The 17,353-nt window shown below is 42.1% G+C and overlaps 2 protein-coding genes across 2 annotated transcripts in view; both read left to right on the forward strand.

Moving 5' to 3' along the window:
* APCDD1L (APC down-regulated 1 like) overlaps nucleotides 1-17,353 on the forward strand; it is a 215,939-nt gene that overhangs the window by 84,933 nt on the left and 113,653 nt on the right. The window lies entirely within an intron of this gene.
* ANKRD60 (ankyrin repeat domain 60) lies at nucleotides 1,951-3,367 on the forward strand. The gene is given in 6 exon segments (XM_065754457.1): nucleotides 1,951-2,198; nucleotides 2,336-2,362; nucleotides 2,365-2,436; nucleotides 2,439-2,464; nucleotides 3,025-3,105; nucleotides 3,107-3,367. Coding segments are annotated over 6 exon segments (489 nt in total). The 5' UTR covers nucleotides 1,951-2,017; the 3' UTR covers nucleotides 3,209-3,367.

Raw genomic sequence — 17,353 nt, forward strand, 5'->3', positions numbered from 1 at the left:
AAAAAATGGTTTAATGTACTAAGTTACTTTGTGGACCCACTGATTTGTTGTCAGTAGACCTGTGGAAATATTTCTTTCCCTTTATTTCACTTCTTTAAATTATTTTTTAAAACATGGCATGTCTAAGATGAGGAGTCCAGCTGAGGAACCTGCTTGCTCTATTTTCTTAAGGGTACAGTTTTGTACAAGTTTGTCTAACTGGTCTTGTATTATAATGTACAGTATTTGTAATAAATTGTTTTCTTGTGAGCTCACAGTACTTTTGGAAGGTAAAGGCAGAAATGTACCATTGCCATCACTGCACAAAAGGAAACAGTACAAACTGTAAATTCTGCAACATTCTGCATTTAATTTTTTACAGTTTTTTTTAATAATTTTAAATGGTTCTCCACTACAGACTTTTTTACGATTGTAATTTCTTAACAAAGATTCTTCCAGTTAATTTTTTCTAGTTCTAATATCTTTTTCTAATGCTGGCATTATATTGGTATTTTATAACAGTTCAGATTTTCTAAGGCCTTTCAGATAAGGTTTTACTTCTGTTTTTCTACTGTCAGCTCATTAAATTTCTCAACACTGATGAAAATTTTTGTGTGTGAATATGTAAGTATGTTTGTAATGTACATAAAGTTGGACATTAACACAGACCAGGTCTCTGTTTGTTAGATAATCTTCTGTCACTTTGCAATAATCCACTGGAAAACACACAAGCTTTCATGTTTTGGCATGTTTGGTTAGTGTTCACTGAGAATTTTTAGTTAGACTATATGTAAACCATAAGCCACCATCTGTAGAAGTTCACTAAAAACTAAATAAAGGTTTTGTTTTTGACAGTATTTAATACCTCTGCAGCTCTGGAAATCATGTCTGCTTCAAACAAGATTTCAGCAGAGCGTTTAAAACTTGGAACTCTACGGTTGCATGCACTGATGGAGGACACCACAGCTTTTGGGTGTGTCTTTTTTGTGTAGACACTGTGCAGGTCTGTTAATGCAGGTTTACCCTCTGCAAGGTTTGCCTTTTTGTTGCAGTTTTATACTAGAAATGATTTCAGCATGACTAAAGACCGCACTTTATGTCTTGTCCTAGACAAGTGTATGCAATGATGAGTAAAGCTGTGTGTTAACATACAATTCTCTGGGTTTAAATTATGCAAAAAACTATGTATTTTAAAAGCCAGATGAAACAAAGATAGTTGATCCATTTCCACAGAAGCAGTAAGAATATCACTTCAAAGCGTTTCTAGCTAAGGAACATGGAAATAATGTTAGTGGGTGCAATATTGCTTGAGTGTCACAGGGAATTATCAAGCACTTGTAATCCAAAGCATGTTAGTCACGTTGCTTGGATTCCAACTCACTGCTGTGTTACGTGTGATGTACACTTGGCATCTGTGGGGATGCTGCCCTAGTGGCAGTTGTGACTGTACACAGTGTTGTTTAGAACCCAGTTAAACGGAGGCACTCTGGAAGTGTCATTTGTCAGAATAGAGAATCTATGTAACTTTCTATTTGTATTTATCTCAATAAAATCTGTGACTGTTTTATAAATCAACTTGTAGTAACTGGCTTTTGTCATCAGTGCGGTAAGAATTATTCCTTTGGTTACTGAAACATCTCTGGGCGGCATAGATGTTTTCTTGGGTAATTTGTTTCTCTACTGCTCATCTTCCAAGTAAGTTTGTCATCCCAGTGAAAATCAAAAGACAGTAAAGAGCAAAGAAATCCTTCTGTTATCAAATCTCGGTGTGTTACTTTCTGTAATGCTCTCTTGATTTGTTCATGCAGGCTGTTCCATCGTACAAGCACGTTGTACTGCTGTGGTGTCACTTCATGCTGCTTGGATACTGTAAGGTGCTGGTGATACACAGGGAAGTCTGTCCTTAGTGACATCTGTCCCGATGATGGGGAGTGTTGGGGAGGGAGGAATTGCTCCTGGTTGTAGGCCCCTGTCCTGATAATGATGCCAACCATTATTAAAAGGAAAGCCTCAAACTTTCCCAGTCAGTAACAACTGCATGCCCAGATCTTCCTCTCCTCTGCAGCCCCTTAGCATCCAGCTCAGGCTAGCTGAAACTAACGAGATATTTTCACTACGTTAGTGCTGTAATGACTTGACTCTGAAGAAGCTCAGGTCTGACTTAGAGTTACTGACTGGGATTCCCTTTCATTTCCAGTGGCTTCACTACCTGGATGAAAGTGAGAACCCGTAACCTCTGGTTCTTGAAGATTATTCAGTGTCTCTTTAGCTGCTTGTTCACTCACCAGCTATTTATTATAGTTGTCATAATTTCTAAGGGTATGCTGACTTGCTTTTACTTTATCATTCCCTTCAGTAGATCTGCCAGACGATTCTACGTTTATGCCAATGATGCTGTCCCTGGTGGAACCATTACTGTGTGCATCTGGAGGCAGGATGGCTGGGGGCTCCTCGTGGCACTGCTGCAGAAGGAGACACGATGAAGGTTGATCCCATTGCTGCTGTGAGTGTGTGGGGAACTGTGTGTAGGCATGCTGCACGTGTGTTGAAAAAGAGTAGGGAAGTCCTTCATGAAAGAGACGAATGTTAAGTAGGTTAGTTGTATTTCCTGCCACAGTGAACAGTGTAATTTGGAGGGAGCTGGCAATCCAAAAGCAAGAGAAGTCAGTCCTTAGTGGTTAAGGTGGGTTAACCCACTTAGTGTTCAGCTCAGAAATAATGTTTGCTGTTATTAGTGGACAGCATGGAACCTGGTCAGTCCCCAGAGAACTTAAAAGAGGGACGGAGGTATTTAAGATTTTGTGGAGCTCAGTAACTACACACAGAAAGAAAATCCAACTTAATGTTCGCTCTAAGGGATGGCTATGAGTAAATGTCATTATGTAGTGGCAAATCATGGTAGGGCAGAGCAATATAAAACAAGCATGTGCTACTTAACATAGAAGGATTTATGCTCTACGTCAACAGATAGAGACTGTGGTTACTTTTAAAGAATAAGGGCATCATTATGAAAATGAGACGAGAATGTTTCTGTTCATTCTGCAGCTGGTCCAGCTGGGAGGTACAGAGGAGCATGCTGACACCTCTCCATATGCAAAGACACTGAGACCAGAGCAGAAAAAGGAGATGGGAAGCACACTCTGCTTTTGTGGCACTGTTTGTTGCCAGCCCCAGGGGACATGTTAACACTGCCAAGTTTCTCCTGAGTCATGGTAATGTTATTAGATAGAATTATTCTGTTCTGTACCAGCACAGCATACCACCTTCCTGCTTACAAAGCTATAGAGTTTTACCTGAATTATCTTGCATCTTTTGTATTTGAGGTGTAGGAAGCATTCAGCATATCCGCTCTGCTGTAGTCTTGAAAACAATCAGAACCACTTTTGCTAAGTGTAATGACTTTGATATTAAAGTATGTGAATTCAGACTGGAAAACAGGAATTAGAATGTTTCACTTCCTTGCTTTTGAGCTTCAGTTATTTCTTGATATTTTATTGTTATCTAAAAATATTCAGCTTTTATTGATCTGGTGCAGTGCTTTACCAGTCCCTGAAGTACAAGCAGAGTTGCAAGTTCTGCTTCCATGGCTCTGACATTTGGGCTCTTTGCTTGTACTGAGAAATATGCCTTTGAATGAGGGACAGCCTGTCAGGTCAGCTCAGGTCACTGATCTTGGAGAAAGGAGCACATTGCCCTTAATTGCTTTCTATAATTGAAATTGAGTGCCGAGGAAGAAATCCCACCTTGTCCAGCAGTGCTCCTTCCAGTGCAGGTTCAGTCCAGCAGAACTGTGCAGCAGACCCATGGCCGGCCTGAAACCCTGACCTCGTTCTGGCAGATCTTTAAACAGAGGTCACTGAGCACTGCTTGTAGGGTTTCGCTACGAAATAATGTCATATTCTGATGATGCTGCAGCGAAGGTGACAGCTAGCTCGGTCACACGGCCCTTGAACGTGTGCTTTATTTGTAATTTCAGCTTTTTGGCAGCACTGCTTTAATTTCCTCGAGTTTAAGGTTGCAGCCCACAGGGAAACGCCAGTGGATGCTGAGGTCGGGAGGTCGCAGGGGCCGGCAGGGGGTGTCCCAGCACCGCGCTCAGCTGCGGCGGCGGCAGCGCTGCGTTCTCCCCGGCTGTGGAGCTCCGTCTGTCTCCAGTGTCAGGTGATAAACATCCCCGACTTCCACGTGAAGCAGATACTAAAGCAAGGTTCAAAGCGTTAGGCTATTGAAGCTAGTTATGGTGGGAGAGCAAACCTTATATGTGCTGGCAGTGATCTGAGCAAGTGCAGAATTCCTGCTGTAACAGTGCCTTTATTAGCAGTATTGTTTAAGCTCGCTCACTAGCTTCCTGTTGGTTATGAAACCTATGTTCTCAAACCTATAGATGTTTGGTAAATGCTTAGGAGAATGACAAGATCACGTTCTATCAAAGTGATCAATAGACAAGATATAAAATGGTGTTTGGTGTCTCGCTGAGCAGTTGGATATTGCAAGCAGGATTATGCAGAGAAATCTTCAGAAATCCTTTATTCTTTCTTTGTATTGTCTGTCTAGACAGTCTGATCTGTGCTTAGGCTTCGAGAAAGGAGGAGAGGATTTGCAGTTGCTTTTAGCCATTATGCAGCATAACTCAGGATAACAGGGGGGATGTCGTACCCAGAGAATTGAATGACCTCAGGATGAGGGTGCCTGAAATGGTAGAAAATTAATTAATATACAGTCGTGTAGGGAAGATAGGAAATATTGTTTGCTGGTAGCTGGAAACTCACCCTCTGGGAAGTAGAAAACAGAAATCACCGATGCATTGTGGCTGGGAAATGAGTACACAATGATCCAAAATTGTCATGGGACAAATTAGAAGAGAATTAACATCTGGACAAGGCCAGCACTAGAATAGTGTGTGCTGTTCTTAGTCAAGAAAGAAGAAACCAAGCTAAAAAGAGATCCCCAGATTAACTAGAGGAAAGGAGAGAGTTTGTCCTCAGGAAAGGACCAGGAATATGAGGCATCTTGTGCTGCAGTCATTACTTTCTCTTCTCTGTGCTACAGTACAGGGAAAGAATCAGTCTTCAGAAGACTTTAGTGAGAACTTATTAATGAGCTTTGGGATTCTCAGATAAAGGAAGAGGCTGATTATTATTATGAAGAAAAGATAATAAAATAGTTGGGGTTTAATTTGGCCCAGGGCAGGACAAATGTCACAGCTGTCTCCTAATGTTAGGAAATCCAAAGCGACTCTTTGGGAAGGATTGTGACTCCCCTGGATGCAAAGAGCAGTAAGTTAAATAAAGATGACAAACACAGCAATAGTTCATCACTCTTTCTAGTTGTTTTAGTTCACCCCTTTCCTTGCCTGGACAGAGAACCCCTTCTGTTGCTCAGACCCATCACAATGACTGCTGCTTCCTCAGAGCCTTGAGAAAGCCAGTGCTCAGCAAGCCTGACTCTGGCTGCTGCTACTTAGAAGTAGTTACTGTAGCCAGGGACAGCCCTGGATGTCTATAGACTGTCACCTTTGATAATACATACCCCAAACATTTCCACTTCCTCTAGATGCATCTCTATGTTGAACTGAGTTACATCCTAAATGCTTGCTTTGTTCCTGGGAGCTCCTCTGAGATGGCTGTTGCAGAAGAGTCCTGTGCTGTGCCAAAAGTGACGTGCTCTCAGGACATGCCCACTGGTGAATGGATGCATCTATGAAGGAGCAGTGTTGCAGGGTCTGTGTTGGAGCAGTGGTTTTCAGGCATTTTGTTGCTTTGTATCCCAAGGCTCTGTGTGAATGACAGCTTTCCCCTTGCAGTGGGTGGGTCCCGCTCACTCGGACGAGAGCTGTCATCACATCTCCTTCTGCCCCCAGTTCATAACCCTGAAACCCGAAACCTCCTGGAGTTTGCATGCTGATGTGCAATGTTGACACTCCTGGAAAGCCAAATGCCACAGCTCGTACTTGTGAGATTCAGTCTATAGCAAACCTCCCTGTGGAACTTGGAGACTGAAACTTGAGAGCAAAGAACCACCACTCCTTGGGCATTGTGCAAATAACTTGTTAGCTCAGTGGTTTTTTTGAAGCAGAGCCATCTTGTTGTGATACCTGTTCCATATTTATCTGTAGTGCAGAATGCTGTGGCAATCATGACATTCATTTCTCAAAGTGAATCAAATGAATAGAAATTGTTAAATGCTAGAGTACAATACAGCATATAAAACCCAACAGACATCAGGAAAGTTGCACTGATTGGACTCTTAGATGCCGTTTTCCTCTTGCTTGGGAAACAGAATTGTAGTCAGCTTGCAATCTCCTCAACATTGTTCGTGGAGGAAGCAGACAAAAAATTCCAATGAAATAGAAGGGCTGCAATTTAGTTAATTTTATGCTGAACACAATCAGCATTCAAACTGTATGTTACCAAGTGAAAATGTATTGATAGAGAAGCCAAAATATTCTCTGCGAGTAAATGGTGAAATATTAAAACAAAATCTCAAAGAGACTCCTGAAAAGTGTGTAACTGCAGGGCAGAGAAGATGCAAAGGTGAAGTTTGACACTACTGAAGTCAGCAGGAGATCAATCAGGTCATGAATTAATCCCTGACACCTGAGGTCGTGAATGGGTATGGTAGGAACTGGTAGCACTACTAGGTAGGAACTAGGCAGCACTGGTACAATGGGAGACCTTGTCTTTACTGTTACAAAGAGAAAAAAAAAGCCAGAATATTTTGGAAGAGTCGTTAGAAAAGTGATTGGTTATAAAAAATGGTTGCTAAGGATCTTTCTGTATCAGGACCAATACATGAATGCCTTCTCTGCCACCAGTTTTTAAATGTGCAGTGTTTTTGCATTGTAACCACCAGCTGTGTTCAAAGCCATCCAGAATTTGGTTGTGAACTCCTTCTGAGGGTCGTGCTGACCATTAATATTTAGAAAGGATGGTGGTTTGCAGAGGGAAGCCAAAAGCTATACACTTTCTAGAAGGCATCCAACAGTTAATCTGTTACGCTTCCAGCATCCCGTTTAGGTTGGTTTAATGCCTGACCTACACTGCAATTGAGGTTAGTGCTTTGCTTTTCCTTCCAGTTCTCCATATGCTGTTCTGCTAGCAAGATTTGCTTGATGTAACTGTCTGGTGTGGTTCGATGGTGTTTTGTTAGGATTCCTGTGTGTTCAGAAGCTAATAAAGGAACTGTCAACCCAATGGCCTGCCTTAAAATGTGGCCTTACTGGCTTGGGATGAGAAACGCAGAGATTCCTTGTCCAAGCCTCTTCTGTGGAATTTGTGGGGCTATTTCAATTCCTTTGGTTTCCAGTAACCAAAAAACCATTGGGGTCAAGCAGAAGTCAAGGTATAAAAATTAATCACTGTAAGCTTCCTTACTTATAAGCTGGGCCATATGTTAAAGGAATGAGCAGCTCTTATATCTCTTGATGATTGTTTGTATGCATCATTCAAGTGTACATGTGTTTGAATTCCAGCCTGTATTGATTGAATTGGTCTATGATAATAAACAGGATAAATAAATCAGATGAAAGTAAAAGCATTGATGTGTTTGTGGAATGGTGTGGGATTCGATTCAGTGCTGTGACCTTGAGCAGGATGTAATTTCAAAAGTGCCTTAATTATGATGATGACATAAAATAAGGCTGAGGAAGCTGGAAGGGCAGAAGGATAGCAGGCAGAGGGACAAAACAAACTCGCTTGGAATGACTTGGTTTTACCAGGACTACAGGCTGATAAATGGCTTGTGTGGTTTATGGTAGGGAAGTGCAAGGTTGGGGACCAGAGGCAGTCAGACTCTGGTTGGAGTGAGAGCAGTGTGTGATGCAGATCAGAGCACGGCAACAAGGGCACACGCAGCATTGGGGGAATAGTTTGTAAGGTGAATTGCTGTCTTGGTGCTTCTTTTCTGACAGAGATCTGCTGTACAGCTGTGTTTGCTGCACGGCTGAGGAGCTGCTGGCCCTGCTGAAGGGGCTTCTGTTCAGCACTGCCAGTGCATAAGCTCCCTGTAAATGAGATGGGTTTGAAATGATCTTTCTCCTCGAGGATTTCCAGATGCAATTGTACCTTGTTCTGCGTGCAAACTAAAGTGGAGAGGAGTTGGAGGGATTGTGGCAGTGTCGACACAAAGAAGGGTGACAGTGTGAGGTCTGGTCTGCTGCTGTAAAGATGGCCAGGAGCCCTTTCATGCTGGTTTCTCTAGGCAGAAGTCTTCCAAGACCTACGAGATGGGAGCCTGCTTATTGCAGACAAAGAGAGGAGATCCTGCTTTTGATGGAAGAGTGAACTTTTCTCACTTGTGGCTAAATAGCTTTTGAAACTCACTTCAAGGCAGGAACAAGAATGGGAGGGGGGCTCTCTGCATTGAAATCTATTGATGCCCCCCCAAGTTTCTTTGTTAGATAACATATTAACCCCTCCTGTTCAAAAGTGCTGTCTCAAAGTTGGCCCATATCTTTTACATTGTTTTGAAAGAATATATTTAAAAATACAATTTTTGTTCTATCTGTTATTGACCCAATTTAATTTACCTCCAGGAAGAGATTCCCAATGGTTGATGTTTTTTCTAGTATTGTAACACTGCATCAGTAGTACAAAGACTTGTCCTTTTCCTGGCTGCTGTATTAGGTGGAAATCCATTATTGCCTATAAGCCATGGCTGAATTGGTTGTTTGCAGTGGTTGTGAGGGCAGTGAGGAGCTACAGGGAAACCTGAACTGGGAAGGGCAGAAGCCAAGGCAAGTCATGAGTAATCCCAATGCTTATGTCACACCTGAGCCATGAATGTAAAATGGGAAAAGACTACTTGGGAAAATAAGAGATGCACTTGGATCTTTTCCTTTTCTTGAGTCTCTTTGGGTTTTGTGGCTTTTGTTTGACATGCTGTGCCATTCCGTGTCACCTCTGGGGATGCTGGAAGCAGGCATGATGAGCTCTGATGTGGATTCAACCCCCATCCAGCAGAGCACCTCTTCCTGTGATTGTTTATACTTCCGTAATGACAATGATGAAAGGAAGGTGACTTCTATGTACTTTGCCCCTTGTTTCTGTTATCCATTGTCTCTCCACAGCACATGGGCAGCAGTAGAGTCTGCATCCTTGGAGTTCCTTTGTCGGTTTGAGCTGTTGTCACACACTTAGCTAATACCCTCTAGTAATTTTCTTATTCACATGCACACTTAATGTCCTTAGTCATTAGACTGAAAAATGTTAACCTTGTCATAGTTAGTGACTGGAAGCAGAAAAGTCCATTTAATTCTCAGGGGAATGAATTCTAATTTTCTGCTTGTCAGAAAGTGACATTTTACATATTTTTCTCTCTCTTTTTTTTTTCTTCTTCTCCATTTTAGTGCTAAGTTTAAATGTGTGTGTCATAGGAATAGACTTTTTGTCTCTGCTAAACACCCCAGAAGGCCTGGCAGGGATCCAATGCACGAGCCCCTTGACCAGTAGCTACTGCTCGAGCTCATTTCGTGTGCTGAGGAGAATGGGAGGTGAGAGTGAAAAGTTAGAAATAAGGGGTTATTGCAGAGGGCATATCAGCATTGCATGTCAGAATGCATATTTTTTCCTCTGGAAAGTATGGATGAAAAGCAGCTCATCTGGAATAAAAGATCCAAGGAAGAAACAAATTATGTTAATCAAGCAGGCTCGTACTAAAATTAGTCATTAAGATGTGACACCTTCTATGTGATGTCACACGGCTACTGCCCTTTGAGAAGTGTGCTGGTTTGGAGGCAGCTTGTCTGCAGTTATTGAGTTCACTGTTCTGTGAAAGGAAATAACTTGCATCTTGAAAAATAGATGGCATTTATGGCAAAGAGAAATAATCCTCCCACAGATTACAGCTGTTCTTTGCATTGTTGTGCTGGTGGTCTTATCTCATCAGTGGATATTTTCTGTGTTGTTTTTTTGGTTGTTGGGTTGTTGGGTTTTTTTTGATCCATTTCCATAAAGCTGTTCTGAGGAGAACATTGTGTGCTGGGAGCTGGATGTATTTTGAGAAAGAGACACCACTACAAAGGACTCAGAGTCTAAATTGAAAAGATGGATGAAGTGAAAATGAGGGATGGTTATTTTGCTTCTTACAGATGGGAACTGAAGCAGGAGAGCGTGGCTGTTGTGGCCGAAGTCACCCTGGGAGTCCACAGAACTGCATCCTGATCTTTGAAGTCCCATTTCAGTATCTTTATCATGTATTGCCTCTCTGTTCCCTCGCTGCTCAATCTAGATTAAGTACGCACATGTGTATTGTGATAAACATGTTCTACATATGTTTAGCCAAATTCTGACCTTAGGGACATGAAACAAACTTACACTGATAGAGTGCTGTCATGGGTGGACTGATCCCAAGGAATACAAAGCAGCACTGGCTTTCAGCTGCTGAGACGTCCTCTTGTGGGCTTGAGGTGGAACTGGTGTTTTAACCAACTTGAGCCTCTCTGTGAGGTCAGGAAAAGGCATGCCAGGCCAGTGGGTAATGGGCTGCGAGGCTGATTGTCTGACTCCTCTATTGTCTGCACGCCAGATATTGATTAATGGTTTGCATGTAAAACATTAATTAACAGATGCCATAGGTTTTGGGGAAATAGTCTGTACTTGTCTCCTACTTCATATTAAAAAAAAAAAGGGAAAATAGCCACCACAGAGCCCTTCCTCCAAACAGCATGAGATTTTGGCTCGCTGGGTACGATGATCCTTTCTCATGTTTGGATGCTTTTGTTATACCATGAGTTCTGTCTGCATGTGCATCATTCAGCTCCAAAACAACTATAGCGATACTGCCAAATGCACAATGAAAGGAGTATAAGAAGCATTCTGAATAGTTTTAGTATTTATGTGTTTTTGAGTTTTCTGTGTTTCACGAAATCTCAACAGATGGTTTGCTGAAGCAGAACCAGTAAGGCAGTAGGTGCAGTGCTGAGCAGTCTGGCCATAATGCCTGTCCCTATCGACAGTGACTGATTAGCAGTGACTCCAAGGGTATGAATGAAAGGAGAAATAATAGCAGATTTAGGGAATCTTTTTTTCCTTCTTGAGTCTTAAGTGTATAATACTGCATAAATACATCAGGGACATCTTAACTGTGATTTGCTGAGTTTGAAGAGGATTGTTTCTTCTGAAGTTAAATAGCACTGACCCCAGGTGAAGGAGTTAGTCCTAAGCTCTCTGTTGCTTATAGCTAGGCAATAAAAATGCTTATTTTCTTAGTGCTGTGCCTTAAACAAATAGAAGGGCAAACAAATATGGTGAAATATTTTGCTTTGAACCATGGTGAGAGCTGTTGAAATCAGTCTTTTCCTATTTGCATACAAGTTAACTTAGATGATTAATGGCATGGCTTCCAGGAGAACAAACATCAGCAGTGCTCCCTGCAAGCAGAGTGGTTGTCTGATTGGCACTGCCGCGTGTTACCTTTATCCTGGCTCCGTGCTGTGGTCAGAGCCAGCTGCTGGCCATCCGAAGTGCAGGAGGTGCTACCATCTCCTGGTGTTCTGTGCTGCAGGGAAAGAGCAGGAGGTGCTGGAGCTCTCCCTCCTTGCAGTCCCTGACCCAGCAGCACAACTGCTGCAGTCTGTGCACTGTGACAGGGGCACACAGCCTGCCCCATGCTCGGGGCTTGGGCTTAAGCAAGAAAGGCCAATTTGGTTCCTCTGACTGTGTCACCAGAGAACTGACTACAGCAGGGGAAGATGTAAGGGGTAGACAGTGCCCCTCTGCTCAGGTGAATGGATAAGCAGTGCCCCTTCCTGCTTTCTCTCCAGCCTGTGAGCCCTGGGGCACGGGCACTACTCAATAACTGTACCTTGACTTCTGCTGTGAGCGTGTGGGGTTTGTTCCTTCAGTGTTCTGCTGAGATGGAGGCTGCTCCGCACATCATAGCACAAGGAATGGCTGTGCATTTTATTTAAACAAAGGATATGACTGTGTTCTGGCAATAGGAGCATAATGGCTGCTTGGGTTTTCCAGACAAGGACTATGGCTCGCTGGGTTTTTTGGGGGCTCTTTGTTTTGTTTTAGTTTTTGCTCCAGCTTTTAAGGATGAGAATGTTGTGTCTGACGCATGTCAGCAAGCAGAGGAGATTTACTAGCATGGCTGGGTTCGTCTTGCTCCCCTGTGATGAATAAAAAGCATTAACCGTCTCTCACTTCGGGAGGAGAAGGGGGGGCTGTTTTCAGCCTGCAAGAAGTGAGAAGGCTTTGTCAGGTTTGGGTCAGGCAGGGCTGCGTGCCGTGCCGACAGCTGTGTGCACACAGCAGCCTCAGGAGCCACAGCCAGCAGTGTGTGTGAGTGTGTGCAGGGTGTGGGGTGAGGGCTGCCGTGCCTTCTTTTGGTGTGAGGCTGTTTGCTCCGACAACGATCCCTCTGGAAAGCAGTCTCAGAAAGATGGATTGAATAGAGAGCTGAAAGAGAAATGGCTGTTTCCACACTCCCTGTGTTGGAACGATGTATGATGCTGTTGTCTGAGATGTTACAAGCAGTGCTTGTCAGGATGCCTGCCCGGCTGTGATCCTGGTCTGGTGCCTATGAGGGCTGATCCTGTGATCAGCTGCACCCAGTGAAGCTGGTGTCAGAGGAGCCATGTAACTACAGAACTGAAAAGGGCTGGGGGGAAGAAAGGATCCTCTCTGTTCTGTTGATTTCTACATGGTTGGATCGATTTTTACATTTAGAAGTTCTCAGATTTATTTCAATTACAGCTTCTTTAGTGAATCACACAGAGCGTGGAGGGGGAAAATATGAGGGAAATTGCCAAATTCAAAGTTGGGTCGAACTTTGGTAGCACGCACACCTGAGATGGGGAGATGCCATTTCTATTCATAACAACATACTGTACTGACTCAGCACTTCAGGATTTCAGGCAGATTTCCATATAGTTGTGTATCTGCAGGAGCATGTCACAGGAACATATTGAACCTTATCGCATGAAACAGTAGAATAGAGACCTGGCCTGCTGGCTCACAATAAAATCCATTAAAATATATATCCATTATTATAATTTCCCAGCTTACTAATGCAATCTCTTCCCTCCATTCCAAATCAGTTAAGTGACACTGGTAACTCCTTAATGTTGTAGTTTGATTCATTATTGTACTAAGTGAGCTATGGCCGTGGGTTTGAAGATCCTTTGATGCAAAAGGAATTCAGACCGAGCTCTAGGAACTTGAGCTGGGTAAACTTAGCTGTTCCTTGTGCCAGATCTCAACTGTGGAGAAATGTGTGAAAAACTTGGAGAGTTTTCTCAGTTTGAGAACAGGAAATGTATAACTTAGGAAATGAAATAACAGGAAACGTAGAACTTTTAGGAAATTTCTACTGAAAAGAAATTCACCACATCTGGGTGGAAAATGATTTTTTTCTCAGTAGTCCTCAAAATCCTCAGCTTTTTGTTACCATTGCAAATCAGGAACAACCAACAGCAACAACCAGGCTTTGGTCTACAATTTCCTGTGCTGTTGCTAAACATGGTGAATTTTTTGTACTTGCAGAAGGTTTACTAAGGCTGTGTTGTGTAACTTTTGAGATCAGTGTACTGATTTAAGAATAAATAAAGCACCAAAGGCTGGAGAAATCTTACCCTGGGGATCAGAAATGGTGATGCTGTTTGCCAACCTGCGTTACAACCTTTGCAAGTGGCAATGTCACAGAGAGTAGTTTGGCTCGTGCATCCAGTAAGAGCTTTGTGTGTTTATTTCCAGGTCGTCTGACCAAAACAAGTCCTTCTGGAGTTGTGTTTCGCTGGTGTAACGTGAATCAGATGTTAAGAATTCCTGTTAGTTCTGGTTTCGTTTTGAGTACCTTTATGGCTGCTCCTTCCCATGTCTGATAGAGCAGATCAGAGGGGTAACATTTTTTTACACTGAACACGATCGGTTTCACAGCACTGTGTTGTCATTTTTCAGCACAGTTCAGTTGATTGCACTGTAGTCCCATGAACCTATGAACCTATGGTCTGACAAGCTTTCAACCAGTTAGATAACAGTCTGATGGGATCTGAAAGCCACGGGAGCCAGGAAGGAGATAAAGGTCTGTGAGCAGGCTTATCTGTCCTGCTGCAATGACACTTAGGGTTTCGCATTGAGGAACCTAATGCAGGGAGTGACCTGAACATGGGAGCAGAGGTTTTGGTCTGGTTGACAGTGACTGGTGTTTGTTGCTTTGGGGCTTTGTAGAATGTGGAAGAAACCACAAAGAATCCTTCTCTGGAGGAAATGATATATGTGAGTGGGGATCCTTAGATCTCCAAAAAGGAAAAAAAGAAAATAAAAAATCCAAGTCCCCAGTTTTGTAAGGCAAGCAATTTCAGAATGAAATGCATGCTGACAGAGCAGCCAGCAGCAGGAACTGGGACAGTGACTTCTGTGCAAACTTAGGACTGGAGTGGTTGTCCATGGGGAAGGTCGGGGCATTGGGGCCTGGTACAAATGTCCCATGTAGAAGAGCAATCAGAGTTATTCTCTCCAGTGACCACCCTTTGCAGCAGCAAAATCAATTGGCTGTCCACATGCTGTGCTTGCTTTTCATTTGGCTTCTCTCAGCGTGGTGACTGCAATTTGATTAGTGCTGCTTACACAGAACTGCTATTTCACTATCATCTAATCAAAAATCTTCACCCTCTAATGCAAAATGCATTTTAAATAAATAAGAATCTTTCAAATTTGAGCTCCCTGTAAAATATCTTGTATATAATTAAATTATAAATAGCAAGAGCCAGTTGTACACCAGCTCTGGCAATGCAGAGAAGAATGCACTGTGAAGGAAATGGCACTGTTGGGTTTTTTTTTGCCACCCATAGATGTGGTTGATGAAGGAAGCGAGTGCTTATGAGATTTCATAGTTCAACTTAAATACAATCGTAACTGAAGTCCCCACTATTATTTGATCACACATCCGCAGTCACAGAAGATGTGTGGCTGATTTCTTTTCATGCATTGCTGTGATTGTGTACAAAATACACAAGTATTTTTTGCTATGGAATTCTGAACGTGTACTCTGCAGTCTCTCTTTAAGCACAGTTTGTTAGCAAGGAGCTAGTTCAACTGAAAACGGCAGTCAGGAGACAAGATGGCTTCAGCTCTCTGCAGAATGTCAGCCAGAAACGAGGAGGAGTTGTTTCACTTTGCTAACGTGAGCCTTAGGCCACCAAAAGTGTGATGAGTGTCTGCATTAAATGAAGCTTACACTGACGTGTAGAAGACATATAAATATCATCCTGTTTTCAAATTTTGGTTAAAAATAGTCCACGTAACATTTTGTGTATGTTTAGAAACATCCCTTCCTGCTCTGACTTGCATAGCAGTGCAGGCTTAAGGCATTTGTATAGAGTTACGTTCCTCCCAACTTTTGCTGCATTTTTGAAGTGATTTAATTTTGTGATGAAGCTTTTCCTCAGTACGTGCACTGATTTTACTAACACTGTCCCACCCTTGGAAACTGTGTGATATTTCACAGTATGCAGTGACATTTAGTGTGCAACTTGGCTCAAAAAATAGGTTAATTTCCACAAATGAGATACTAGGTTTGAAACCATACAAGATGATTTAATAATCCTGTGTCAGCAATTTGGGTTCATGACTGGGCAGTACATTGTCAGTTGCAAATCTAAAACTACTTCACACATTTTTCAGGTACAAATTACACGTGCTGGGAAAAGAAATAGGTTTCTAGTTTTGTGTATTCTTGAATACCAAAATCCTAAATGTATGGATCAGCAGTTCACAGACTTACCCCATTAGAAGGTAAAGTTTATTGGCAATAATCTTTGCACATCCATTACATTATCAAGGTATTTCTGGAAGGAAAAGTATATTAAATGACGGAAAGTATAGTAAAAAACCAACAACTTAATTGTTAGTACAGAGTTAATGTTCAGTCATCAGGAATAAGATTCAGAAGTGCCCAACGATAGGTGGTGGACAAGGGGAATATTTGGGTTTTCAGAATCAGTCAGTGACTCATATGTACTTGGTTTTCACATCTACCAGATATTAGATGCCGGCTCTGGACCTTTAATGTAACGTTTTAAAGCAGTGGTTGTGAAGCTCCCCTTTCATTCAGCTGGAATGCATGTAATTTTGTTGCTACCAAACTGCATATTAATGTTACAGTACCTGTTTATCTAAATCAAACAAGAACAAAAGGATCTATACATGACCTTAAAACAAGCTGAGGAACCATGTTATAAATATACATATAGACACACACTTACATAAATATAGAAACCTAGCAATAAGAAGAAAGCATTTAAGATTGAAAAATGGTGTAAAATATAATTATCTTGCTTTTTCATCAAACAGTTTACATGTTATACTTAGTAGCTAAAGTGCAATTTAGTCTTAATTTCCAGTGTCTGATTCCAAGTAATTCTTGATTCTGTTTTTTAAGTCTGAAGTAGTTCAGCTATGTATTCTCATTCCTCAGTAATCTTTCCAAAGGATATGATTCACTTCTCCATTATTTGTAAAGAATATGGAAAAAGTAAAACATAGTTATTTTGTGGGCACTTGAAACTGGATGTAAAAAAAAGTAGGTGGGCTGCTGATCACTCTGAGTCATTTCTTGGGAAGGAGGAAAGAAGAAACGCTGACCTGCTGCTGTGGAAGCCAAGGACTTAGTGCTGACTCAAGTACAAATTGGTTGCTGCAGAAAACAATGGAGGTCTTGCAGCAGGATTCAAGAGGGAAGTCTTTCCTCTCGTGGGGTCTGTTATTTGTTTCAATAGTCTTGTATTTTAGATATTAAATGTTAGTTAACTAGAACTAGAATCTGCAAACAATTGCCACAGCTAAATGAGGCTCCTTCTGAGTTTGCAGAAGTCCTGGAAAGTTTGTGGTAGGTACTGAAGTGTGAGGCTGAGCCCTCTGGCACTGAGATAGCTGCAAGAGCTCCCAGTGCAATCCCCTGTTAAGGGGTACACGTAAAAGGTAGTTTGCAACACTGAAACACGTGAGAGAACAAATCCTACAGATTCAGAAGTAATCCATTGCACATAACCAGGTATTCGTGTGCTTTGCTGTTAGCACGTTCCTCTTATCTCCATTTGCTTTGCTAACATAGCCATAAGCATTGAATAGCTTCCAAGGGAACACCAAACTTCTTGGTTTCCTCACTGCTTACAGGAGGAACCAATTCATACAGTGAGACAGGAGTGCCCCAGTGCTCAATCCAACCATTGTGCTACGTGGTTGTTACGCTGCTGTGTTTGGTAAACAGGATACAGGTGAGATTCCACAAGCTGCCAGAGCTAAGTGCTGTGTGAGAAAGCTTCCAACCCAAGAGTGAGTATTTGATAAACTGAGGAATGCCTGGTAGATTATTCAAGAAGCTGCTGTGTTGTTCATGTGTTTATTTTTATTTCTACACAAATATTTCTGAA

The sequence above is a fragment of the Cyrtonyx montezumae genome, unplaced genomic scaffold (genome assembly GCF_038088225.1).
Source record: "Cyrtonyx montezumae isolate F1298 unplaced genomic scaffold, pur_monq_1.0 scaffold_9, whole genome shotgun sequence".
Taxonomy (NCBI): domain Eukaryota; kingdom Metazoa; phylum Chordata; class Aves; order Galliformes; family Odontophoridae; genus Cyrtonyx; species Cyrtonyx montezumae.